The 27,305-nt window shown below is 39.3% G+C and overlaps 2 protein-coding genes across 6 annotated transcripts; one reads left to right on the forward strand and one right to left on the reverse strand.

Moving 5' to 3' along the window:
- Larp (La related protein) lies at window positions 1-23,580 on the forward strand. 4 transcript variants are annotated; one of them, XM_076770498.1, is made up of 18 exons: window positions 5,217-5,704; window positions 6,297-6,363; window positions 7,940-8,013; window positions 9,127-9,180; window positions 9,455-9,620; window positions 9,715-9,819; window positions 9,926-10,104; window positions 10,361-10,488; window positions 10,574-10,763; window positions 11,064-11,621; window positions 11,709-11,866; window positions 11,935-12,163; window positions 12,255-12,422; window positions 12,504-12,763; window positions 12,851-13,011; window positions 13,220-13,474; window positions 13,791-13,924; window positions 14,003-23,580. In XM_076770498.1, the coding sequence occupies exons 2-18, from the start codon at window positions 6,327-6,329 to the stop codon at window positions 14,498-14,500; spliced, it is 3,354 nt and encodes a 1,117-aa protein (XP_076626613.1). In that variant the 5' UTR covers window positions 5,217-5,704; window positions 6,297-6,326; the 3' UTR covers window positions 14,501-23,580. The 4 variants fall into 4 exon arrangements, with proteins under 4 accessions (XP_076626597.1, XP_076626605.1, XP_076626613.1 ...); XM_076770482.1 differs by lacking the exons at window positions 5,217-5,704; window positions 6,297-6,363 and adding an exon at window positions 1-1,845; XM_076770490.1 differs by lacking the exons at window positions 5,217-5,704; window positions 6,297-6,363 and adding an exon at window positions 1-1,845 and having other exon boundaries at window positions 9,458-9,620.
- A 517-nt stretch (window positions 23,581-24,097) lies between these two features.
- Window positions 24,098-25,739, reverse strand: Pban (pheromone biosynthesis-activating neuropeptide). 2 transcript variants are annotated; one of them, XM_076770531.1, is made up of 3 exons: window positions 25,592-25,739; window positions 25,053-25,277; window positions 24,098-24,497 (listed from the first exon to the last, which is right to left on the reverse strand). In XM_076770531.1, the coding sequence occupies exons 1-3, from the start codon at window positions 25,686-25,688 to the stop codon at window positions 24,253-24,255; spliced, it is 567 nt and encodes a 188-aa protein (XP_076626646.1). In that variant the 5' UTR covers window positions 25,689-25,739; the 3' UTR covers window positions 24,098-24,252. The 2 variants fall into 2 exon arrangements, with proteins under 2 accessions (XP_076626646.1, XP_076626635.1); XM_076770520.1 differs by having other exon boundaries at window positions 24,100-24,497; window positions 25,053-25,280.
- Between the last annotated feature and the right edge of the window lie 1,566 nt (window positions 25,740-27,305).

Genomic DNA, 27,305 nt, shown 5'->3' on the forward strand with positions numbered 1-27,305 from the left:
CGCTGGCCACATGTGTTTTGTGGACCGCTTTTCCGTGGAAAAAGATCGCCGAAAATGCCGTGTTTACGTAATCCGTGGTAAAGTGACGTTGAAAACGGTGCTTTTAAACTCGCTACGACTGTGACAAAATTTCTGGGCCTGTGCTGAAAGCAAATCCGAAGGAAAACTGACGAATTCTATGGGATATCCGCGACAAAGAAAAATTATCCGTACCAACGAGGTGTACTCTGTCTGCTAGCTCCCTTTATTGTACTTGGAACACATACGTTCTTCACTTGCGTATTTTATATCGCCAAACTTTCGTCCACAAACAAGTAAAACGAATCGTCGTCGTTTAATAACTCGTGCCGGTTGATTCTCGCTCGTTTCGTGAAATCGCCGAGTCAGCATATTCTTAACCACGCAACTCGGATAACGCGCCTCGTGTACGTCGTGTTTTAATTTTGTCGAATGTGTTCGATCGGATCATCGAACACCGCTCCTTATTACTTTGACTTTCCCGTTTTGTCTGTCGTTATTATCGAGAGAATTTTGATACGTGAGCAATAAGAAGAAACATATTTCGGACATTATTTGGTAACGACCGCGTGCGTGCACGGTGCGCCTTCTGGAAAGAGCGATCCCTCGTGACGAGTCTCCCGAGTGGGCGTTCTCTTGCACTGGCAGAAGGACCGACGCCCGTGATTCGACGCATATATCACGGACTTTCTGTGAAAAATTAAACTCGTTCGTGCGATACTGCACGGACTTCGAGCAGACATGCGTCCGATCCACGGCGTGGAGGATGCTCCGAGATTGGTGCTTTAAAGCCGCATCGACGAACGAATCGTTTCGAATCCTTCGATCTCGCGACGAGGCTGCTCGGGTGGATTAATGTGCCCCAAAGTGTTTGACGTTTCTCAGGACTCCTCGATTGCCTGAGAGGGAGCAACGTCCTGTAAAAATATTCAAGTTAGATCCCTCGTGTTCCGGGACCTCGTGTTTTTGTCTTTCGGCGCGTATCGTTCAAGATGGCGGCCAAGGTGGCCACCGGCGCTCAGGGAAGTACCGAGAGAGAGGAGGGCCCTGGAGTCTCTTATGCAAGTATTTTGAACTCTAAGAGTAGAAACGAGAACCGACCTTCCAATACTAAGGGTAACAATAAGGAGAACATTGGTGGTCAGGTGGTCCAGCAAATAGCACTTGTCAAGGATTATGTGTCTTCTCAAAATCTAACCACCAAGGGAAAGTCTTATCAGAGAAGTGGTAGGAGATTCAATCCACAGATCAAATTGGATAAGCCTTATGAAAATGAATCAACACCTTCGGTCGAACAGAGTCGGTTGATCGTTCAGAAGGAGGTACCGGTCAAGCGACAGCAACAAGCCATTCCTGAGACAGAGCAGACGAACGGCGACATTGGAAGCAATGGAGAATTTCAGACAGTAGCACCAAAGAGTGCTAGGAGAAAGGAAAAATTGAGAGAACAACATCGAGAGCATAGAGAACGACATAGACATAGGGATTATAGACATCCGCTTCGTGGTCATAGCGAAAGTAACGAAAGATCTCACAAGGAACGCGATCGTGGAGATAGAAGTGGATTGGATTATGTTGTAGGAAGTAAAGAGGCTCCAAAAGATAAAGAGGAATCCGAAGCAGAGTCAGATGCTCAGCCTTCGCAACCAATCAAATATGTGGAGGCTCCTTTACCTACAGTTAATCCTTGGACCAAAAGTAAAGCTACAATTCAAGCGGTGCCCTTGAATTCTGTTACTGCCATGCCTTCTGGAAGTTTAATGACTACTGAGAAGCAGAGTGAAAAGGAGAAGAGAGTACTTCAACCACAGCAACAAGAAATTGTTGGTGAGTGTCAATATGTACTCGATGGAATTTACTTTGTTATCATATACTAAGCTTTTAAAATTTTATTTTTTCCAATTAGAAATATAAATAGTTGTTTAAAAGTTACAAAAATACCATAGGATTTGAACTAAACATATTGTTATAATATTGTTCCATCGAGGTATGATGTTTAATTTATAAAGATATATATTATGTTTTCTAATAGAAAAGTATTTTGGTTCAAGATATTTAAACTTTTTAGAATTTTGAAGAATTTATAAAAATGACAAATAATAAATAACGGTTATATGAATTATCAACCGTTAAGTTTGCTGTTGATAAAATTTATTTGTACGGTAAATATTGAATATTTATTCAAAACATATTCATAATGTTTGATTTCTTTATTTAATCGGGAGTAAAGTATAAAACGAAATTTCAGGTATAGATTGAATAACATGTGCATCAAATGCTTATAATCTTTAACGTATGATCATAAAGTAAGGTAATTGTATGTTTTCTGAAAGTATGATAAATATGGATAGTAAATGTTAATGGCTTCGCGTAGTTACATCGGACGCACAAATACAAAACTAATACAAGGGTTTATAGCATTTTAAACGCTCCTTCGTGGTTTGTATATGAAAATGACCTTGTACTTTGTACATGTGATGAAAGAGGCTCTTATCAAGTTTGAGAATATGGAACTACATATATTTCTACTTTTTCAAAGGTACTACTGATACGAGCTAAGTATTTGCGGACTAGAGGGGAGAGAATTAAAGGTTCTGTAGTAACTCGATAGAAATTACACAATAATTTCTTTATCGTATATGAATTCCATCGTTTTGGTAAAGATTCTCGAATAAAGTATCTATCGAATTATCGAAAGACATTCTGCAATAAAAAAAATAATTTACTTTTACTCGTAATGTATTTTGTACATTATACGATGGTCGATTCTATATCAGTTTCGAAAGTTGGTTTTATCTTTTTGTCTGTCGGTATTACGTAATGGCGTGTTTAACTTTTATGTTAGAGATATTTTAAAATTAATTTATTAAAAAGTTCGAGCGAAGTATATTCCTTCGCGATATAAATATTTCGGAAAGTTTATTCAGTTATTATAGTATCGAGAAAAGAAAGTGCCATTGTTAGAGAAAACGTGTGAGTGGACGTTGAACGTGTCTGTAGTTTAGGTGTTTGATCATTACGACGATAATATATGGAATTTTGTACGGTCCAATTCGATCATCTTATCTGTTCATTGCCAACGAGTTTTCGGCACACGTGGCAAAGAAAAAATATAACCATGCTGGCCATCGAGTCTTAACACGTCACATATAGTATTTCCTCATTTGCACGACCAACAATTTAATCGCCTTCCCGATGATCGAAACATATGTTTCGATATTATTTGAGCCATGTCTAAAATATGGTGACACGATCTTTACCAATTTTGGACAACTCGATACATAAAATTTTCGATTACGTGTTCTGATATCAATTCCGCCATGTTTGAGTAATAAGAACGTGAACTAGATTGCTTTATCAATTATCGATAGTGCGATACAATGCGAATTAGTGATTGTTTTTTCAATACAGATTTAGAGTTACAACGATACTTTGAGTTATTATCGACTTAATTATACATGGATTGACAAACTTACAAACTTATAGCATTGCATTATACAGTACGATTGCAGAAACTAGAACGAAGCGTAGCTTCGAATTGATATCTACAGACCTAACCCTATACGTTGAATTTATTTATTTTCTCTCTGGAAATTATATCGATCCAGATTTAATTGTTTACTTTCCATTATTCCCCGATCATTCGATTAACAGAAAAACGTCGAGGGCAACGACATTGACACTCTTTCTAAGCGGTCGACACTGGGTCACAGCACATGATGCAATTACGGAGCCTCGTAACTGCATTACGTTCTTCGCTGTAACCTAAACATTCACTCTCCAATTTCTCTGGCATCTAATCGACGAATAGCTAACACGATCGCGTGTGCATTGGTAGCATGGAAAAGTAAAATTTTCGATCGTAGAAAAGCGACAGCAATCTCGAAGCAGTTGATCAGTATTATTCGTGAATTATACAGGGTGTTCGGTCAACCATAGGAAAAATTTTAATGGGAAATTCTAGATGCCAAAATAAGACGAAAATCAAGAATACCAATTTGTTGATGGAGGCTTCGTTAAAAAGTTATTAACGTCTAAAGTTCCACTTGTAACTGAATTTTTTTCTAGAAAATGGGTAGAATTTCGGGGGTATGTCTATTCACCAAAAATTATTGTAATTGACCCCTGCAACTAAAAATAATTTTTCCGTGAATGATTTGAAATTTTTTAATTTTTTAATAACTTTTTAACGAAGTCTCAATCAACAAATTAGTATTCTTGATTTTCGTCTTATTTCGGCCTCTAGAATCTCCCATTAAAGTTTTTCCCAGGGGTGGCCGAACACCTTGTATAGTCTGCGACTAAACGTAACTTAAATTCGTGCCCAGAGATAGATTAACGAATGATAGTAGCGCAGGAAAAAGTGATAGGTATCGATAGACTTATTTTCAGCGTTCGATACACATTGAAATGTGTCGCAGAAAGTGAGTGTGGTGAGAGGAAACCTGTTTCAGTCCGCCAGACCTTCTACCCTCGATAAAAGTAAAATCGTAAAGGCCAATGAATGTTTTTCAACCGTATACGTGTATTTCGAACGAGAGTAGGAACAACAAAAACGACGCGTAGTGTCAAGATCAGTTCCTTTTTCTTTCGAGATCGTCATAAGTACGGTAAAATATACGAAATAGATAACCGAATATCGATGAGCACGATGAATTTCAATATTCGCGTTCAGGTATTGCGAAACTTAGATTCGAACGTTTAATAACGATAAATTGTTATATCTTTGAGAACTATAGTTCCACGTGGAATGACCATGAACCTAAGAACATGCTAATCTTCAAGTGTAATCATCGTGTGTCTTGTACGGCATACAAATGATTCGTTCTAATCAGATACTATTAAGTGTACGTGTTCATCCAACATTATTCCGCCTAGTTATCGATGTAACATACCGTGACAAATCGGTTGCCACCAAACTTTTCTGCCTGGTTACTATATTCGTACGTGGCATTGATTTCTCGCGTGTATCGCAAAGTCGTCGATAAAACGAATTATGCGTTATCTTTTAATATTAAGTACTGCTTCGAGTATTGCGTGTCGTGTTTTTACATAATGTTTATCGGAACGAAGAGTTTACGTATTTAACTTTAATAACGGCGTTTGCACAAGAGGTATAATTACTATCGTTTTGTTTTCTTTCTTCGACCAGTAGGTGGTAACGTTCATTTGGTTTATAAAGACACGTGCCCTATAATTTTATACAGTCGAGTATTATCGCTTGATTACGAGTAAATCATCCCCATCGCTATCTGGCTAGTAACGGACATTCCCGAAACGATGAGAAAGAGGGTACCGGGTAAGAAGGAGACAAAAGCTGAATTTAATGCTGCTTGCGCGTCAAAGGCTAGCAAAGCAGCTGCGAGCGTGCTTGGCCGCTGCAAGTCCTTCATCGATTCTCCGTTTTAGCCTGGTGTAGCTCAGTGCACCGTTGACTCTCGAGCTGTGATCGTGCCGATCAAGCGGGCCGAGCTTTTCGTCGTCGTTCGACGGGGAAAAGACTCCTTCCGTTGTGTCCACTGGCGGAAAAGTGCCAAGAAATTCGTCGAAAGAACGTTCAGTTGCGCGTTGTTGCGCAGAATTTCGAAAACATCGACGATAGAGAACAACGATGCATCGTGGCTCGAGTAATAGGGGAATTTCGTTGCACGTTAGTTTCGCCAGGAAATAACGTCGCCACTGTAACGTATTCATATGTTTTATTTATAATTTCTAGCCACTGCCTTCGGCGAAAGGTACGCAAAAGTTTATAGCATATGGCGGCAACAAGCACAAACGACTTCTAGTCGGTGTTCACGCGCCTCTGCAAGGACATCGAAACGTTTTACGCTATCTTTTCGATACTAAATACTCGAGGCGTTATTTCTCGATGTTATTCGTGCTTTTTAAGTTGGTCGCTGTATCGTACGTATATTAGATCTATCTCTTGTATTTACATTACTTTTCTTGTTTGGAACGGCAAAATCGTCCTGGGTAAACAAAGAAAGAAAAAAGTTTACGGACACCTGTTACGCCGCGTCGAAGGTTCGACGATAAAGTGACTGGTTGGTCGGCCGGTCGAGTGCTAAAGTGCGCGCGCGATTTTACCGCGTTCGTCGAACGCGGCACTTTTGTCAAGTTCCTCGTAGCTTACTGTTCGTCGGGATCTATCGGATTACGCGTGTTCACGTTTACATAAACGTTATGTAAAACTTTGATGTGTATCCTCCTTCGTGGAAGCGAAACAATACCCGGTTAGAAGACTCGAGAATGTCCGACGAGACGGTTATGTTTCGCAGGTGAAGATAGTCGTGTACAAGATACACACGATGAAGATCAACAAAAATAAAAACGAACCCGTTCAACGTGAGTTCCTCGATCTTTGTACTTTTTACTTTCCTATCTGAAAACCGTGCTCGGTTTCGAAACCGAAATTTTCTGATACCAATACTGAATTAACACGTTCAAGTAAAGTTTTGATTTTAGACCATCGTAAGCTACATAACCTAAAATTTGTTTCAGTACTTATTCTCGTAACCTCGTTAGAATTCACAAATTCTATTCAAATTTATTAACGTCTTAACTTGAGAATTAATTTTTCTAGTATCATAATGGTAAATCCTGTAAATATGGGTGACGTGGCAGTCAAAGTGTTAAATAAAATAAATTTCGATATTTGATCGTAAAACAAGACCGAACACCATTTCTGGGAAAAGGTATCAGAGGTGTAATTGTCTCTGGTGTCCCAGTGACTCGTTTCGCAAATTGTCTTCAACATTTGGTCTAACCCAGATCTAACGAGACATAGTTTATTGTTTGCTCGCGATTGTTGACAACGCATGTTCAGACCAACGTTTTATTATTCCGGCGTAGACCGGCCCACGACCCAACTTGGCAACGAGACAAAGTCGAGGTAATTCGAGTAAATCGAAAGAAAAAGTAAATTTAAAATTTAACTTTTTTTTTATTAGATAATTGAGAAATAATTCGCTGGAACGGTCGATCGTCAAGAAGTTTCTTCGTAGATCTCTCGAGTGTCGAGTGTTATTTGACAAACGTTGCGCAAGACGCGTGGACAGATGCACTCGAAGTTTATTTTGTTTGCATCGTGTTAATCGTAGGACTCTTCTCCGCATTATGTTGCTAGTCTTTGAGAATATCGAGACTGTAACACGAGGAGTGGCGCACAGTGGCAGGTTACTTTCGCTTTCGCGGTGATTTGTGTTTTTGAAGCGAACGAAAGATTGACTCGAATGAAAAGGGGTCAACGAGCAAATCTACGGCTGTATCACTTGCGTAACGTGCTGCGGTTAGAGTGGAGCTGTTCGCTTCTAACCGAGGTTGCATTGCTTATTTATAGAAAATAAGGAAATCGACGGTTAACGTCGAGTGTTTTCGTGGAAAAGTTCGTGAAACGTACACGGAATCGTTCGATCGCAGTATACGCGAAAAATGAATAATTTTTTTTCGAAATTTATAGATTTCTTTTTTTTTTTAAGCTCCCTACAAGGTAGAGGACCCAATATTCGAAACGTTTAAAGTACAGACGAAACAAATCGAGGGCGTTCGATACGACGAGAATAGTTTCTTTTACACGATTTGAATTTTAAACGCTCGAATAAATAGCTCTGCTTTATGTAGGCTTCTGCGCGCGCGAAAATATCGAAAATTAGACGGATTCGTAATAATAGAAGTCGGTAAAGAAATGTTAACATTTTTTGTTGATAACTCTCGCGTTATTTCCCTGTGACGCACAGTTATAGATAAAAATATTCATGAAATACACGCACGCCTGTGCTGCACGAAGATAATCGAGGTCGTAAGTTTTGAACGGGTTAAAAACGACACGATAAGAATACACGAATCGCGTTTAAAAAAAAAAAAAATGGACGTCGAATTGTACGAACATCGTGTCGACCGAATATTTCATTGTTTGTTGCAGAAAACGGTATCAACGCCGGAAATCATCCAACTATAATCACAGCTACAAACGATAGAAGAAAATTTAATCAGAAGGTGCGTGATGATTCGAATTGCACGATGACTATAATAATGCAATGAAGTTCTCTACTCGATTGCGAGTGGAAAAGCGCGGAATACTCTATATACGTATTTAGACGGAATTTCAGAAGCCTTATTCTTTGCTTTTTGCAACGTTTCGTCTGTGCATAGTTTATTTATAAAATCTATTAGCGCGAGGAATCACTTTTACCCCCTTTATTAAAATTTTTTGTACTTTTAATATACAGGGTGTTCGGCCAACTCTGGGAAAAATTTGAATGGGGGATTCTAGAGGCTAAAATAAGACGAAAATCAAGAATACCAATTTGTTGATGGAGGCTTCGTTAAAAAGTTATTAACGTCTACAGTTCTGCTCGTACTGAATTTTTTTTCTCGAAAATGCGCAAGATTTCGGGGGTATGTCTATTCACCAAAAATGATTGTAATTGACCCCCACAGCTAACAATATTTTTTTCAGAACGATTTGAAATATTTTAATTTCGTCGAAAAATTTCACACCTTCTCGAATTTTTTTCTAGAAAGTGGGTAGAATTTCGGGGGTATGTCTATTCACCAAAAATGATTGTAATTGACCCCCACAGCTAACAATATTTTTTTCAGAACGATTTGAAATATTTTAATTTCGTCGAAAAATTTCACACCTTCACGAATTATTTTCTAGAAAGTGGGTAGGATTTCGGGGGTATGTCTATTCACCAAAAACGATTGTAATTGACCCCCACAGCTAACAATATTTTTTTCAGAACGATTTGAAATATTTTAATTTCGTTGAAAAATTTCACACCTTCTCGAATTTTTTTCTAGAAAGTGGGTAGGATTTCGGGGGTATGTCTATTCACCAAAAACGATTGTAATTGACCCCCACAGCTAACAATATTTTTTTCAGAACGATTTGGAATTTTTGAATTTAATTGTTAATAACTTTTTAACGAAGCCTCCATCAACAAATTGGTAGTCTTGATTTTCGTCTTATGTTGGTCTCTAGAATCCCCCATTAAAATTTTTCCCAGGGGTGGCCGAACACTCTGTATGTAAATTTCATGAAATGTGACTTCCTTCGTTCCATATTGTAGAATATAATTAAAATTTAATTCGTACGTTTAATAGGCGAGCGATTTCTCGAATATCGGCGATTGGCCAACCTTGGGTGCTCAAGGAGAGGTGAGTTTAATTTATTAATCGTTTTTCTTAGAAAGAATTAGCGAGAAAGAACGACCAATGCAAAAGCTAGAACTCGTAAAGTATTCTCGCGTACCTACGAGCGTAGAAGCTTTGCTAAACTAATATCGAATGCGATCGTGTTACGGACTTGACCATTGGTTCGTGCAGTATTGTTGTGTTCGTACAATGATTTGCGTTGTCTCTTAAATTGTATTCTATAATAGTTATACGAAGATTGTTTCAATGTACTAACAAATAGGGTATTTTCTGTTAGAAGAAGACAGCTGTGACAACACAGAAGCAAAATGGTGTTGTCGAACAAAGTAACACTAAAGAAAATAGCGGAACTATAGAGAACAGAGGGAAGGAGAATAAGGAACAGAATCACTGCCAAGATGACAGCGACGATCACACGGATGGCAGTGAAAAGAAAAAGAAAGGTAATCGTCAGTCTATTCTGGATAAAGTAACGAGTGGTATCCCTTCTGTTTATAATAATAATCGATAATTAACAGTTTCTTTCTCGCTTTACAGTGAGCAAACAAAAATGGGTACCGTTGGAAATTGACATAACGAAGAACCGAAGTAATAGGGAACGTTCTCCAAAGTATCACAACCAAAGGGAAAAGAACAGCGAAGGTATGTAATATTTAATTGTTGTTACATACTCTTCGTAAGTATCGTCCTTCTAAATGTAGGAACATTAAACATTGTTGATCATTAATCTGGAATTTCTGGATTTTAGCGAAAACAGATTCGTACAGAGATAGGGAGCATGATAGGACAGGATATAGTACAAGAGGTGGGCGTGGTGGACGGAGTTTTAGGGGGAGAGGAGGACGAGGTGGCCGGGGCGCGTATCGTGGTAGCTTTAGGTACAGGCATGATCAAGACTATTCGAATTACCCAATAGACTATATGCAGGTGATTTTATATTTCATATTATCTTTATTATAGATTAACATTACTTAAGAAACACTGTTGCGTTATTATTTTATAAATTTTCTAAGCGTCGACAGTAGCTAATACTGATCATAATATAACAATGATGACAATTTTATGGGAATCTCTCAGAGCATCCCTTGACGACAAAACGAAAGTAGAACTGATATGTTAAACATTTTGAGAAAATTAGTATGCGTCCATGAAATTCGTACTTCAAAGCGGTATATTTTTACAGATGCATAAATATGGGCATCTGGATCCCGCTTATATGATACCTTATATGGGAACATTTTATTTCAATAACACAAATTACATTAACAACGTAGACACAACGACCCTCAAGGATTATATAAGGAAACAGATGTGAGTTCGACATTTGTTTAACAAAGTGCAATCGGAAGTAAAAGTTGAACGTTGTTCGTTTACTGTGCGATTTGTAACTTTACAGAGAGTATTACTTCAGCGAGGAAAATCTTTTACGAGATTTTTTCTTGCGTCGCAAAATGGACGCACAAGGTTTTTTACCCATTACCTTAATTGCTTCCTTTCATCGTGTACAAATTTTGACGACAGACGTGGCTCTTGTCATCGAAGCAATTATGGAATCTGACAAACTGGAACTAGTGGATGGATTTAAGGTACAGTGATATTATTTTGTACATCTTAATGCAGCACGAATTGCAAACTAATTCCACGTACATCTCGCATATGTATTGGATTAAAAATTTGTGCTAGAGCAAATGGAAGAGGATTCGCTGACACCATTAGGGCTTTAAGTCCGATTAATGGCGTTTGAAAGTAGACCTCCTCACAGTTGAAATTTTATCGAACAAAATGTCAAATTTACTGACACGTTAATGTGAAACTTATGATATTTAGTGTTTAAGTCTTTCGTATTCGCGGATTGTCACAAAAAATATTGTTATTTTATATATCAGGTTAGAACAAAAACAGACCCTTTGAAGTGGCTCATCTCGGATGCAGCTGGAAACTCTATCTTCTCAGAGTCGTCCGATACTTTGAATCCGTCACAAAATGAAGTAATACTCTCCACATCCAAATCCGATTTTTGCCCCTTTGCGAGACCCTTATCAACGATTCCTATTCCCCCAGTTCCACGCGTTCTTCAATCCAATCACATTTTCTCGACGGTAGGAAGAGTCAGTGAATCGGAAAGTATATCTTCGTCGATAGGCGACAGTTTAAATCCTGACGTACAGGAGTTCATACCGAACGAATTGACGAGCAAAAGTAACGAACCTGTTGTACCTGATAGTAGAACGGGCCAAATGATAAACGAGAAAGAATCGGATAGCGTGAAAAACATTTCAACATCATCGAGTAATAGTAACAATTCGACATCACTCTGCAATAATGCATCTTCGAAGACGGCCGATAAAACATCCGCGACGGTCAAGTGTTCTAGTCCAAGTCAAGTAATAGAAGTACAAATCAATGATGAGTCACCATTGCCGAGCGATGACGTTTGGAAAGAGGTAATTTGTTTTCGTAGGATGTTAGTTAACTTGGAAAGTTATTACTAGGAACGTTATGTAATAATCGAGTTCATGAAAATACAATAGGTGAGACGAAGAGTGAAACCGTCGCATAAGGAGAAGAATGAAGAAAAAGAGAAAGTAGATAACGTTAAAAGCGAAGAGAGAGAAGAGTTAGACTTTCAATTTGACGAGGAACTTGATTCGCCACCTCCGACCGGGCGACACAATGCTTTTTCTGAATGGTTTGTTGCTAGTTTTCCAACATCCGTTATTAACGTATCTAAGAATTGACGAGTAACAAATTATCCAGGTCCGAAGACGAAGAAGATTACGAATTATCAGACAAGGATTTAAATAAACTTTTAATTTTCACACAAACCACGGTGCCTATATCGACGACACGAATTCCAAAACACGAAGGACATGATCGAACCGGCGACTGGACAACCAGAGTGAAAATGACTCAAGATCTTGAACAAGCAATCAACGATGGATTGTATTATTACGAGGAAGATTTATGGATGAAAGATGGTCAAAGAGTAAGTTCGATGTTCGTTTGATAATACCGTCGAGCCCAAATAATTTGTCGGAATATTCTTTGCACGCGCACAATGTCTTATTATTTTATAGTACGGATCCGCTTCGTCGATCGGAAGTTACAAAACCATTAACGTGATTAGTCAAGAAGATTTTGAGAAAATGGCACCGAAAGCACCTAAAAAAGCTAATCCGGAAGTTCCTCCCCCACCTCCGTCTACAATAGAAGACATGGATGTGTCGGAATCTCTCCCAACGCAGGTACATTATTTCTCCTTTGGTGGATTTTTTTTTGGGCGACGCGTAAAATTTTTGATGTTAATATATTTTTTTAAAAATTAGATGCCAATAGTTAGCGATAGTCAAGAAAAGAGGGATCGTAGAGCGGATAGAAATCGGTGGAACGATAAACCGAGACGCAGTAGAAGCGGCAGAAGAGGAGTAGTTCCTCGTTTCTTTGCTGTTGTGAAGGACGAGCCGTCAGTCGATCCTAGAACACCGCGGAAAAGGAAAACTCGTCATAGTAATAACCCGCCTGTTGAACATCACGTCGGTTGGATCATGGATGTTCGAGAGCACCGACCGCGCACATATTCTACAGGGTAAGTTTACGCTAATCGATGTTTGAACAATTATAGAAGAGTCGTTTAAGAGATTTACAGTTCAACATATTTCGTCTCGTGTTACAGAAGTAGTGCAGGAACGAGTCCAAACGAAGGTTATCTCGCTAGTAGTTATGGAAGTGCACCGCAATCTGTGCCCACCTTCCAGCATCCGAGTCACGCTCTTTTGAAAGAGAATGGTTTCACTCAACAAGTCTACCACAAGTACCATTCGCGTTGCTTAAAAGGTAAATACAAATGTCTATATATTGTATATATCGCATGTACCGGGCAACGAATGTAACATTATAATGATGAACTCCACTATTTTTGTCTTCTTTTCCCGACTGAGGAATAATTGTGATGAGAAAAGAGGATCTGAAAATTTCCTAATTTTAACAAAATTACGACCAGTTTGAGGGTATAGGAGTTTTAGATACGTCTGTTTTGTTTCAGAACGTAAGAGACTCGGAATCGGCCAATCTCAAGAAATGAACACGCTCTTTCGTTTCTGGTCGTTCTTTTTACGGGAGAATTTCAATCGTACCATGTACGAGGAATTTAGGACTATAGCCAAAGAAGACGCCTGCGAAGGCTACCGATACGGCCTGGAATGCCTTTTTAGATTTTATAGTTACGGTTTGGAGAAGAGGTTCAGGCATCACCTTTATAAAGATTTCCAAGTCGAGACGGTACAGGATTACGAGAGCGGTGAGTAAATTTCTGCAAATAAGTTAAAACTTTACGCACATTATAGGTTGTTTAGTTACGACTACCCTCGATTGCTAAACGGTAAGAATGTGCTAAAGTAAACGAAACTTAATATTGATGCCGCGATGTCTATTGGCCTCGTGATAATATTCAGTATAACAACAGACCTTTTTAACGCTTTGACTGCCACGTCACCCATATATGATGACAAAATTAATTCTCAAGTTAACCTCTTACCGTACTTTCGTTATAAAGTCAATTAGTAGACGATTTAATACTTTGAACGCGTTGCACAGGGTTTAATTTCACATTCCAGGTCAGTTGTACGGGCTAGAAAAATTCTGGGCGTTCTTAAAGTATTACAAACAGGCCGATCAACTTCAAGTGGACTCTAAGTTACAGGAATATTTGTGCAAGTTCAAGAGCATCGAAGATTTCAGGGTCGTCGAAGTAAGTACTTTAGACATGCGACCCTCGGACCGTATCATATAGTTGTGGCGGAGTCTGGTTAAGGGTTATGTGTTACAGCCCCAGATAAACGAAATGCTCCAAGGGTTTGCTGCAAATTCACGATCTCAGGCCTCGAAGAGACGCAACAGGAGCGTCTCCGAGAGTGCAGGCGGCGGTAATGCCTCGCCAACGAGTAGAGTTCGCCGGTTGTCCGGCGGTTCCAGCACCGTGACACTGCCCACCTCCAGTTCCGAAAACAGTTCTGTCGTTCAGAAATCTCGCGTGGACTCGGTGAATCTTTCCCAGTTTCGAAACAGAGCCGGCTCGTTCGGGTCCGGGCGATTGGGCCATTCCAGAAGACGAAACGACGGTGCCTCCTGTTCGTCGAGCAGTCAGCGAGATCTCAGTAAACAGCAACCGCGTAGCAGACACAATTCCGGCTCGTTCGCGAGGCCCCAGGAGGCGAGTAAGTTACTGAACACTGCCAGGGATCGGTTGTTGCCGATCAGCGGTAAATCTGAGCAGACAAAGTCGGTCGTGATCAAGATCGAGAGCACGTCGATTTCCCAAAAGTGATGAGGCTCGCAAAGGGAAGGGTAAGTGCACCCAGAGGCACTTGCTCGATTGCCAAAATGGATAAGTGCGTCGCTTTCCTTGGAATAGGATACTTGTTCTAGCAAAGAGAACGTCTCGTTTGAAATAAGACCACGCATACAGGAGTACATATAATGTACTAGAGTGTAGGAGAACGAGCACGATACACGGTATGTCTCTCTCTCTCTTATTATTTCTCTCTCTGTATATACAAACGAATGTCAGCCTTGACGTTGAGGAGCATTAGGAATGAAATGGAACGAAAACGCTAGAAAGCGAAGGCGGCAGAGGCACACCTTCAGTTCGTGCGAGAGAAGTTCATGGAGCTGTTGTTAAGGTAGTTTGTTAAGGTTATATTTACCGATATATATGGCTATGTGCTTGCCTATCGGGAATGTACTAAACTCGAATTAAGCTCTGCTCGGTTCGTCCTCGGCTATGGCTTGTTAAAGTTATAGAGGACAGAAAAATGGCCCCAGTGTGAACAAGCGAATGGGAAATCTTAGGTACGATAGAACGTGTAACAAACGTTCGACACCATCGAGAAATTCGTGCACTCGTTCAAGCGAATTTTTCCACTAACGGAGGAAATGAAGTTACTTTACTGGTGTCTGAGGTATCGCATGCACAACCAGCGTTATCAAGTTTTTTTTCTTATAAAAAAAAAAACAAAAAACAAAAAAGAAAAAGAAAAAGAAAAACACAAAAAAATAAGCTGTTCATCGATTAGCAGGGGGAATTGAAACATTGTTTCCTCCGCTTTGTCATTCGCCGTTTACCAAGGCAACCGAAATGCCAAACTGTACTTCTTAGAATAATCGAAGGTCGAAACTCCAGCTTAGTGAAAAGTCGCAAAGGATCGGTCATTTTTATTGCTTCACGCTTTTACATCGTGGCATCCTTTTATTTAGGAGTACAAATTTCTAACAGTTGAACGGTACTAAATATTCAACGCATTCGTTGAGTCTCAAAATAGAATATTTAAGTAGTATACGACGAGAACATGTTCTTTTCTTGCCTCCATTGGCATCGAGGAAGAAGCGACATGATTTAAAAATTAACAAAAACAATATTGTTTATTATTCTTTTTGGTTTTTATACCGAAGAAACAAGAAAGTTATAAAAGTTGAGGTTTAAATTTTGATTCATAGAGTGAAGTTTGCGAGTCCTCATCGACAGTTAGGAATGTATCGAAAACGTTATTACAAAATGTACAAATATTGCAATGTTTGCGTCAGATCTTTTATTTTTTTTTTCTTTTTTTTTTTAGAACTTTTAAAGTATGGTACATCATATGTGCGTTTTATCATTCATCCGTCTACGTACAAAAGGTTTGTAAGTTTTTCGCGTGGACATCGTCTGGTTTGTACGAAATGTTAATTGATTATGAAAAGAGTAAAGAAATTTACGTCGATTTAGACGAACGCTTCTTCAGAAAATGATAGTGAAATACACAAACGATTAAGTGTTTAAAGGATTCGAACGATTCGAAGTTTACCTCTGATCGAAATAAAAGAAAGAACGAGTCACGATAAATTTCATGTTAACGAGTGAAACATGCTCAGTTCGTGACCGGTGCACCATGAAATATTATATTTTAAACATACAAAATATACACGGTTGTTCTTTTCTTTCTTTATACGTATATTTATATAAAACATGTGATTTTCGATAATAGTACTGGTTTTATAGAGTTATCGTTAACGTTGAACCAACATATTTGAAACAGAAGAAGAAGCGAAAGCAAAACGTTTAACGTAGCCTTGGTATACTTTTCATTGCCTGTAACTAAAAAAATATTTTTATTGTCCGTATATCCTGACTGCTACGCATTCTGTAGTCTTTAGACTTGAAATACAGGGGTTTGAATTAAACATTTTTTCTAAACGTATTAATCAGTTCAAATTACATTTCGATAAAATATTTGAAAACCACAATAAACTGAAGCAATTTTAAAGCAAGGCAGCTATTGCGATTTCGGTACATTGATCAGTTTTATCGCCTTACACAATCGTACTAGTAAAATATAGAAAAAATGTCGTTGAGCTTTGTTTGTTTGTTTGTTTTTTTTTTTTTTATCAACGAAACGAGATTGAGTGTTTGCGATTGCGGAAGAAGTCGATCTGGCTTTTGACCCTTTCGCATCACCGACAAACAGGTAACTTTCAACAGTTGCTAAGAAAACGTTTCTTTTCTTTAATTTTATTTCCATATCAAACATTTACACACGGCACGTAAAACATAACGTGTCTGCAATATGTATTTTTTAACTGACAAACTATTCTACGCATTTGACACGAGCAAAATTTTCAAAAAAGCTTCGAACGACAGCTTTAATTAAGTCAACTGAACAGAAAATGAGACGCTGAAATTTTTTCGATCGAATGGAATTTTTTAAAATCGTGCAACGAAAGTATTTAATTGATTAAAAAAGAAAAGTTGAAATCTAGGGCTCACTGGTTACATAGAAATATAGTTAAGCGTACAGCTACGTAGAAATATAATTAGACTAGATAGAGTTTATATAAGTGGGCAAAATTGGTCTTCGAATTCAGTGTCCAGCGAGGCAAATTATTGTAATCTTAATTAAGAAACGTGTAGTTTTAGGTCTATTCTATTATTTAAGAGAGAAAGCATAAACTAAAGATTCGATTCAACTCGAAACACGAATGGCTGGTTCATTCTCATTATGCACAGTATATCTCAATTCGTTTGTCGACAATTTTTTTTGATAAACCACGTTTTACCGTTAATAGCGAAAGGGTTGAAAGGTCGGCATTAAATTGTATCCATCACGAATTGCTTATAGACGTCTGGAATCTTATCAGATCCATTTTCTTTATTTTTTAATGTACTAGTCACGCACTGAGACAACACATCGCGAACATCGTTTTGCAAAAAATATTGTTTGAAAGTGAAAGTGATTTTTTTTTCTTATCAAAATGTAACCCTATTTATCGTTATTACCGAAAAATATTTTTCTTTTATACGTATACGTATACAAGGACTTTGCTCGAACAGATTTCGTATTTTTTTTTTATAAAATTGTAACGGTCCACGAGCTGTAATGCGAGATATTCTTTCTGCTCAAATTGTTTACAACAAAGTTGTACTTCTGTAAAGGAAAAAAAAAAATTGTTTTCTGTTATTCATATTTGTGAAGATCGAAGTGACGACGAGTGTAAAACTATCTTCCACCGATCGAAACTTTCTCTCCACTCTTCGACTACTACTCTATACGCACATTAGAACTTTTAAACTCATCGAAAGCTTGACGAGTTCGACGATCCCAGTGTAAAATTTCTTTGATTTGCCATTCTGTGATGTGAAATCCTTGCAGTTTCTTTTTGTTAATAAAAACACACGAGCTCGATCGTTATGTTCATCGAATATGTAATTGTCGTAGAAGCAGATGCAAACGGCAATGTAAGAGAATATATTGAAAACTATTTCGCACAACTGGTCGGCAAAAGTTACGATCATCCAGAGCAGTGGTTGAATATTTCGGAGTCCATTTTTTAATATCGAGGAAGCCTTGTTTTCAGACGAGTAATCGATGCGTTTATAGATTTGGTAATCTGTGAATTCCATCAAAAATATAATAGTTCTGAAAGTCCTCCACTTCGTGTGATAAATATGACGACTGTTGCGTGCAGGTTACTCAGGTCGCTTAGAAAGTTCTGATTCAGGGCTAGAAAATTGTGATTATATTATACACGATTACCCAAATGTTATGCCGGATACGATACATTTGTTAAGAATCGAAACAGTTAATCACGGTTAATTTTGTCAGGGGACTCGGCAAAATGATCGAAACGGGTATTGCGTCGACATTAAACGCAAAACGATGCGACGATCCTCGATTTCTTGCTGTCTCTTCCTCTTCTCGTCTTCCCTCGAAATGTTCACCGCCATTTTCGAAAATTCACGCGTCGCGTTACAATCGGTTCTCCAAACCGTTCCCTTAACACGATGGAAACGCGACGACGAAGTTTATTCGATCCTCTTAGTTCGTATTATTTAATCGATACTTGTTGGTTTTTAAAACGAGATATAGAAAAAGATATACTTTATATCGGGCACGCTACGATCGGTTAACGCGTCGATTTTCCTCGAGACACTTGTCCTCGTACTAATTCCAAATAAGACGATTCGTCATCGAATCCGATTTATCGATAACGTCGATCGTTCGCCTTAACCAACGACGATCGTTTTAGAGTTCCTACGTCCGTTCGAACGATTGTTTTATTTATGATAGAGCAGAAATGTTGCGTTATTCGTTTTACATTTTGCGTTACCCACTGTGTCTACTCACGGTCTTTTCCCGATTCGTGCTCCTGCCTAATTATCGTAGTCGATATTCTTGGACGCGTTGTTCGGGTACCGTGGCGAAAGTTTTAGTTGTTAGTTTAAAATTGTATACAGCGAGCAAGTCAATTTATTAATTCCTACGACGGTCTATACTTTTCCGAGTAAATTGTTTTGTTCGCTCGCGATCGGTGTCGTAAAACGATCTACGAAACAGCTGCAGTATTATCGTCGATGATTCTGAAAATTACGTGTTCGGTTCTCAAGCGCAATTGATTTCAAAGACTGAGCTCTGATCCCACTGAAAGAACGAGCGCGTCCGTGTGTACGTTTCTATTGGCTCGTTTCATTTTCCACGTTTCTCCAACTGTATTTATATTATCCCGAAACCGCGTTTACGAGCAATGTTGTCGAGCAAAAGGTTTCGCCATCGAGTAACGATCAAAATCAACGATACGATGGAGGTAACAAAAAGAAAAAAACCGGAAGATCGGTTAGCACAAATCGAAAGAGTATATGACCTAATAACGGTGCTAGAAAAATACTAATTACTATAGCGAACGTAGATTACGTAATGATTTACTGGTTAAGAAAGAAATAATGGTTCGTAAAGCCAAGGCAACGGATTAGATTTTGCTAGGGTCGTGTTTGGTCGTGAACTTTGAACTTGGAAGACGTTCTCGGAGCTACGGAAGTTAAGAAAATTAGTAAAACTGACAAATTTAACCCTTTCTTCTGCTAAAATGAATAGACAGTAGAGGATACTAAATATTGTTAAATTCAGCGTAAAGTTTATTTTATCGTTAACGCGTCGCGTATTGGAAACATCGATAACGTAAAAAATAATATTTTGGGCATTAAAACTCGTCTTCTACCGCTAAAAATGTTCAATCGATGCTTTGCTGTTCGATACGAACGAATTAAAAATTGAATAGAATACCGAGGATTGTACGGTCGAGAGAAGAATCAGCTGCTCGATGATCCTCAGTATCCTAGATAAGATGGCGTAGAAGTAAAAGTGTCTGGCACGATTCGTAACGAAGCGAACATAAACGATCCCGCGCGGCTGGTCGAGTTTCATCCTAATACAGTAATGCAGCGTTGGGTTAGGCGAAATTCTCTGAAAAATTCAATGCTGCATTACTGTGTGTATATCGTTTGAGGACGTTGGTGATATCTCTATTTGTAGAAACACGAAAAACGTGGTCCTCGTGCGTCTAATTTCGCGACGAGGCCCCCGAAGAATTCAATGAAAATAAAAATAGCGTCGTCGATACAAGTCGGTAACGAATCCGATTATTACGACAATTATTCTCTTTTCCTCCGGTGAACGACGATCCTGTAGCATAATAATGTAAATAGTTTTTACCGAAAAAGCACTTGGACTCGCGTCACTTGGCCAATATCCTGCTATAGGGGAAAGAAAAAGCGCTATAGATATTACGAATTCTTATATCGTTACTTGTATATACGTACATAGGTATGTGCATGCATCTATGTACGTATATGAAGATAATACTAACACTAATGAATATTACTTTTACATTTAAGGCTTATGCTAAATAAAACATTCACGTGGGTGGATGGAAGAGAGGGGCGGGGATGATACCGGGATTAAAAAGAAAAAATATGTATAGGACAAAAAAAAAAAAGTATAAGGAGAACGGTTTTTTATAAAATACATTTTGTACACGAAGATTAACCCTTGATCATCGTCTATGGTTTATTTTCGTATTTCGTTCGCGATCGATGTTTCCGACGACTGTCGATTCCCTTTATTTAACGCTCGTTTTGTTCGTTTCGGGAAACAAGGAGCAAAAAAAAATTGTCGTTAGGTTCATGGTGCAGGGACGAGAGAGGGGCGCCACGATAAACTTGTAAATATTTTCCACGTGGTTGAGAGTTAATCTTGTACACTCGAACACTAAACACTCGATCGACCGCATATTTTTCTCGGAAAATATTACGCTATTTCATCATCACGCTAGTCTTCGTACTCGTTTTTCTTATTACTTTTATTAAACTGTACGACTTTATGCTGCTAACCCAGGCGCGTCTTACGAGTATAAATATGTATACGTCACGCATTTTCATGTACATTACGGAACACTAATATAATTATTTTATAGAGAAACTAGCTACGCGTACGTGTACGTAATTTTCGAAGATCCAGTGACGTAATTAGAATACTCGAAGGTTTGATTTGAAAAATATTGTTCGTGGTAGCGTTTACGCAAACGATTCAAGTTTACAAATTGAAATGGACGCGAGAGCTGCTGGTAAACGTTAGTATCGTGAATATGTAAAAAGACTGATCACGGTTTGGTTCTGCAAAGTCGTAGAAACGCGAGAGCGGTCGGTTGAGAGTGAAGATATGCATCTCCTCGCGCGTAGTGCATACATAGTGTAAATATTTTTCGTTTAGAGAACCTATACGAAACTCGATGCACGAACCGTTTAACTTAAATCGACAAAGTTCGAAATTTAGAAATTATATTATGACAGTTTTCAAGCCTTGGTAAATAATAAACGCGTCGAACGTTTCTACCAATAAGTTCCACGGGATATTCTAGTCTAGATGTTAGTTTTTTAAATGTATTTATTATTTCAAATTAAAGAAAACACATACTATGTCTCTTTTTGTACACGCCTGCAACTCCAAGAAATCTTTTTCAGGGCACATACTTTCAGAAAACGAAATAAAAGAATGGATCTAGACTAGAATACACCCTTAAGCATGTTCTGTGCCTTGAACGCGGAACTTCAGAAGGCTACCACTATTCGAATCGAATTCCATCAAATAACTCTCCTTCATTTCACCCGAAACTCGATCGTGTTCGTTATTGTTTTTCTTTTTTATACAAACACCGAACAAATACGAAAACACTATATTGAATTTAAAATATTACTTCCGGCTTCGAGAGTGATCGTTAACGAACACCGAATATTCGAATTGTTCATAGACCGACAATTACACTTTTATTAGATGAGCATCGGATCGTTTATATCGGTGTTTATTTCGTTCAAAGGGAAGGTTGAGGAAAACTCAGTGTCCTAAACGGTAACACAAAAATGCAATAACTACAGGCTGATATTTCAAAATAAGTAGCGAAGCAAAGTAGAAACTGTCGGTTCCACGTACCCGTAGATCGATGCAAGTGAGAAGTGATAGTTAGAAATTAATACCGGACGATTCTTTCAGGTTAGACGCGAAAAATTATGGTAAATCGCCGTAAAAACGATTAAAGAATACGTTCCGTGGAAATCGTATACGGGGGCTCGGCGAAGAATCTGCTTAATTTTGTTGACTGCCGTTTCAAGAAACGCGAACAAAACCTTTTGTATTCGATAACGAAGCACGGGGATCCAGACTGTAACTTTTCGAGTTACATTTCTGCTCGTTCGTCGCGACAGAAAGGGAGGAAATTTTCGTTCCTTACGATAGTGCCTTCGACTAAAATTTACTTGGAGACTCATCAACTTGTTCTTCTGGATTCCGGTCTAGAAGCATCCGCACACTCTTTCACAGGGAAAAAGATGTCCTTTTCGCTCGAGCTACGACTTTCCCATCTCACCATAAAACGCGATATTCACTCTCTTGGGAAACGGCATCCAAAACCATTTTTACTTCGGTTCTACTCGTTTCTTTCTATCTCCGCCATATTGTGTTTTCTGAACCACGAGTTAAAAGTGGTTTTGACACCGTTTCCTAAAAAGGCGTCGTTTCTATCAAATTTTACACTTTGTATCGGACAGTCTTTTACCTGATCTGTAATTCTAGCAGACTATTGCTGAAAAGTAAAGCGACACTAATTAATTTACTTGGATTTTGTGAGTTTTGGAATTCGCTGGACCGAAAACAAACGTCGAAAGACTCCTCACAGAGCTTAGCAAGAAAATTACGAGAATTCGTTCCGTTTCGTTCGAGGAAACGGACGTTTTCTGCGGTACGTCTTAATGATTTTTAGTCGTGGTAGAAACGGTGGTATTTAGCGAAGCAGAACTCGCGCAATATTCTCAGGAACGAGTATGTATCGCGTATGGAACGTACCTCGAGGAACGTGATAGGGTTTAAATGGGAACTTGTAAAGTATTTATTTTCGCGTCGGTCTTCGAAGAATCGAACAATTTGGAATCGATCGCGAAACGAAACAGACAATTATTATTAATATCAACCGGGTTTTTTCGTTCGAGGAAAACGTACCCATGTATTTTTTCAGATTTAGCTACCGAGACTCGCGTAGAAGCGGTTAGAGGTTTTCTTACGATCGGTCCGCACGACGGTCTTTTTTGCATTAAAGAAAAACTGAAAAAAAAATAAATAAATAAATAACGCGATAATAATCCTGCTGCGTCGAGTAATCTCGACCGTTGTAAATACGATATACATACGTAGCGTAAGAGCATTATACTGTATGTATACATAAAAAATGAAATAGAAAGTGCGTGGAAGAGGACGTGTATGTATGCGTGTATGCGAAAGAGAAAGTAAAATGAAAAAAATATAGATAGATAGATATATATGAAAAATATATAATTTACATATTGTAGCTGTAATGCATTGCCTAGGGACGTACGAGATAAAAAAAATGAAAAAAAAATGAAAAAAAAAATGTGTAAAACGTGATGAATCGAGGGTGTCGCGCGAGCGATCTTCCGTATTCTGTACGCGTAGAAAAGGTTGTAACGTTTGCGAATGCATCAAATAAAGAGTAAAGAAAAAAAAAAGAACAAAAAACCAAGCTACAAAAGAATACGGTCGTGTTGCTTTTCTATCCATACAGGCATACCTAATTTTTCCGTCTTCCAGCCATGACAGGTCTCCTTTCTCTTCTATAATTATTTAGTTCGCGGCGAGATCTTTTCATTTTTCGGAGCAATACTTTTCCACGACGATGAAAAGGGTCGAGAAACGTCGAGGAAAGAGAGCAAGGAGCGCGTGTAATTCTTGAACCGAAACTACCATGGGCCATGTGGTACCGTAGACTTCGATCGTAATCGTAAAGCTCGGAAACGTTGCCAGCAGATACAAGTTACCGCCTCTCTTTGCCCGAGTAAACCATTTAATATCGAAATAGACAGGAATAACTCGCGTATGCATTTTTTTAATCGTCATCCCACGAGACAACGCGAACTTTCTTATATAGTCTTCGAACAATTACATCTAGCATTGTAGTACGATAATCAATCGAGAACGTAGTTAATTAAAACGTGTCTTTTATTCTTTTCGTGGGAGGTTTTCTACGAAGATTTCCAGGATATCGCGTAGCGGAAGTAATGAGATCGGTGTTGGGGAAAAAAGCAACATCGAGTATCGTTATTCTGTAATACAAATAAATATAAGTTGGTTTATTTCGTCGGTTCTTAATTATGCTATTTTACGTCTTTTCGGTTGTCTTTATTCGTTGAACTTGTAGGAGGAGGTTTCAGAAGCGCGAATCGTCGCCGTATTGTCTAGATTTCTCCAAGAGGTTGTGCAATTGACGACCAAGCCTCGGAGAGGGTGTCCACGGTAGTCGACGTCCTAGACGGGGCGCGAAAAGGGGTGGGAAGAGCTGTTCCTCCGCGTACAGTTCCTCCTGGTCCTTTGGGGATCGGTACGAGAAGAATTCCTCCCCGGAGTCGCGTCCCAAACGGGGTGTAAATTGGGTCGATTGTCGCTTCTCTCCGCCTGGAAGAAAATTATCTTTGAAAATATGCGCTCTCGAAACGTCAGAATAACTCTGGTGCTCTTGGGTTTAAGGATCTAGAGATCTAGGGGTTTAAAAAGTGCATAGAATAGTCGAATCAAAATTTATACAGGGGATTCTAGAGGCCAAAATAAGACGAAAATCAAGAATACCGATTTGTTGATGGAGGCTCCGTTAAAAAGTTATTAACGCTTAAAGTTCCGACCGTACTGAATTTTTTTCTCGAAAATGCGTAAGATTTCGAGGGTATGTCTATTCACCAAAAATGATTGTAATTGACCCCTGCAATCAAAAATAATTTTTCCGAAACGATTTGAAATTTTTTTTTTCCGTCGAAAAATTTAGGCACCTACCCCCTGTTGATTTTTCTTAAAAATTCGTTTTTGATTTTTAGTAATTTTATTTGACACCCTACAGAAAAGTTGTCTAATACTCATGAGTACCTACACTCAGGGGTGGCCGAACACTCTGTATAATTCCCATTTTAAAAAGGGGGATGCAATTGCATCTTTGTTTGGTTTGAATACAAAAAATACCTGGAGCTGCGAGGACGGTCCAACGCGCTGTGTCGAGAATATTCGCAAGAGCTTCGAGGTCGGGATCAGCTTCGGAGTTCTTGTCGGCTTTGTGCCGTTTTCCCAATCGCGGTCCGAACCACATGCCGCTGAATGGCTGCGACGAGGCACGTTTTATGCACTTACCCTCGGCGCACGAGACGAACTCGTTCCCCGGCGTTCTGTCGTTCGTGAATTCTCTTCCCTCTGCTAATTAGAATTATTTTTTATCTCCTCAAACGTCCACGAACCCCCAGCAGAAAAATAGAAACTGGTCAAGACGCGACTTTGATGGCTTGAAAATTACACGAAAGTAAAATATTCTATTTGTCTCGTTTTGTACAAATACAAGTTACAACACGTATGACCGTAGAAGGAAATAGTTGCAAAGAAGGGGAGTTTTAGTCGCAAGTGACAAATAAATCATTTAAACCAACATGAAAGAATCTTAGAAGAAATTTAAGAAAGTTTAAAAGAAAAGTTTAGCGTTCTCCCTCGTTTTATTCGTTTAAAAAACGTACCGTATTCGGCGTTCGTGCAGTGCACCGAGTAAATCAGGCAAACCAGAGCACAGATACCGGTGACGCGAAGGTGTGAGAACACGCTGGAACCGATCATCGCTTCTTCGAGTGAACAGTATCCTGAGACTTGTGACCGAATGATGTCGAAACGGACGCGATCCGCGGGTTTTATAGCTCCGCGAAGCTACCCTCTTCGTTTCATTTATTGTCCCTGTCGTTTCAACCCTCCGTCGAGAACTATTTCTCTCGCTTTCTTTCATTCGATTTGATTCGAGACGCGCAAACATCCGCCCCCGCCGCGGCGAGGCCAATCTCGACTGCTCCCCGACCGATTCGTCTCAATTTCGATCGAGATCCACGCTCATCCATACCTAATGAGCTTTCCGCTAACGCTTACGACCACCGTCCCTCGCCTCTTCTTGGATTTCCGACACGGAAACGCTACCACCGTCAGATTCACCGACTCCTTCGGGATCTCTTGAAATTTTATCCCCCATTTGTTCTCACTTTCCGTCGCCTTTTCTCTTACCAGAAGAGCGAGATTCTCTCTTAATCCCTACACCCCTAAACTTAACACGAACTTTAATCCAGATAGTTTCTAAGTGAGCTCAAGACGATGCAATTTAAATAACAGTAAATTCTGTTGCACTATTAACCTCGTTTGGTCTCCAGTCGATGTCGCCTAATCTAGATCAGCGATTGCTAATCGGTGATTTTGGAGACGAATGTTCGCCGGGTGACTAGCAGCTTTCGAAAATTAGAAAATGTTGAGGATCGTTTAGGGATCGATCTAGCGTCCTTGCGCGTCCTGCTTCCTGTCGAGGAGAATTAATCAGTCCGGCGCGTGACGCGTCGCGACGCTACGCTGCGGGCGTTCCAGCGGGCGGACAATCTGTTCTCGATTAAGCTTGTCAATTAGCCAATTCAATTTCGGGATCAAGCAGATCAAGTCGCGCGAAAGGTCGGCTCCGTCGCGTATAAAAGATCGTCTGTGCTCGTCGATCGGCGCATTGCTCGGCTGATGCGCCACCGAGATTCCATTTACGTTAAATTTAACGTTGATAACTCTTCGACGATCGATCGTCCATTCGCGTAAATTCATTAAATTCCGTGTACTCTGTTAACGACCAACGTAAATTAAATCTGTCCATCGATGGTCTTGCTGCCAATAATAGTTGCATCTTTCGGCAGATCTGGATAGTGACAGACCCGATTGACGACTGTTTGTTTAACGAAATGTCGAGTGGCACTATATTATAGCCGCATCTACGTACATACCCCATTACTGTACTCCGCGGCGTGTTCTAGAGCACAGTTTCGCCTCGTAAATTCGAAGCTACGTATGTATCTTCCTCGCCTCTTCTCTCCGTGCTTCCTCTACGTACACACAAATTAACAAACTTTCCCCAACCTAACAGGAATTATTAAAACTTCTAAAGCTCGATGGCAGATTGCAAATTTAAAGATCTCGTCCAACGTTCAAACTTTACATCGGAAACGAACATTTATCGTAGTATTTTTTTATTGCTGCGTAACCACTGCAAACAATAGTTTCTGTTCCCGTCGAACGACTTGAGCGAAAGAAGAGAATTGCTCGGGTCGGAGCAATTAGGGGGCGGCTCGACACATGCACGGGTCAGTTTTTCATGCGACGTCTAAGTGGTCGTGTCGTAGTTGGTCGCGCTTCGACTTCTCGTACTTACATGGACCTTCG

Source organism: Colletes latitarsis, chromosome 1, assembly GCF_051014445.1.
Source record: "Colletes latitarsis isolate SP2378_abdomen chromosome 1, iyColLati1, whole genome shotgun sequence".
In the NCBI taxonomy this organism is placed as follows: domain Eukaryota; kingdom Metazoa; phylum Arthropoda; class Insecta; order Hymenoptera; family Colletidae; genus Colletes; species Colletes latitarsis.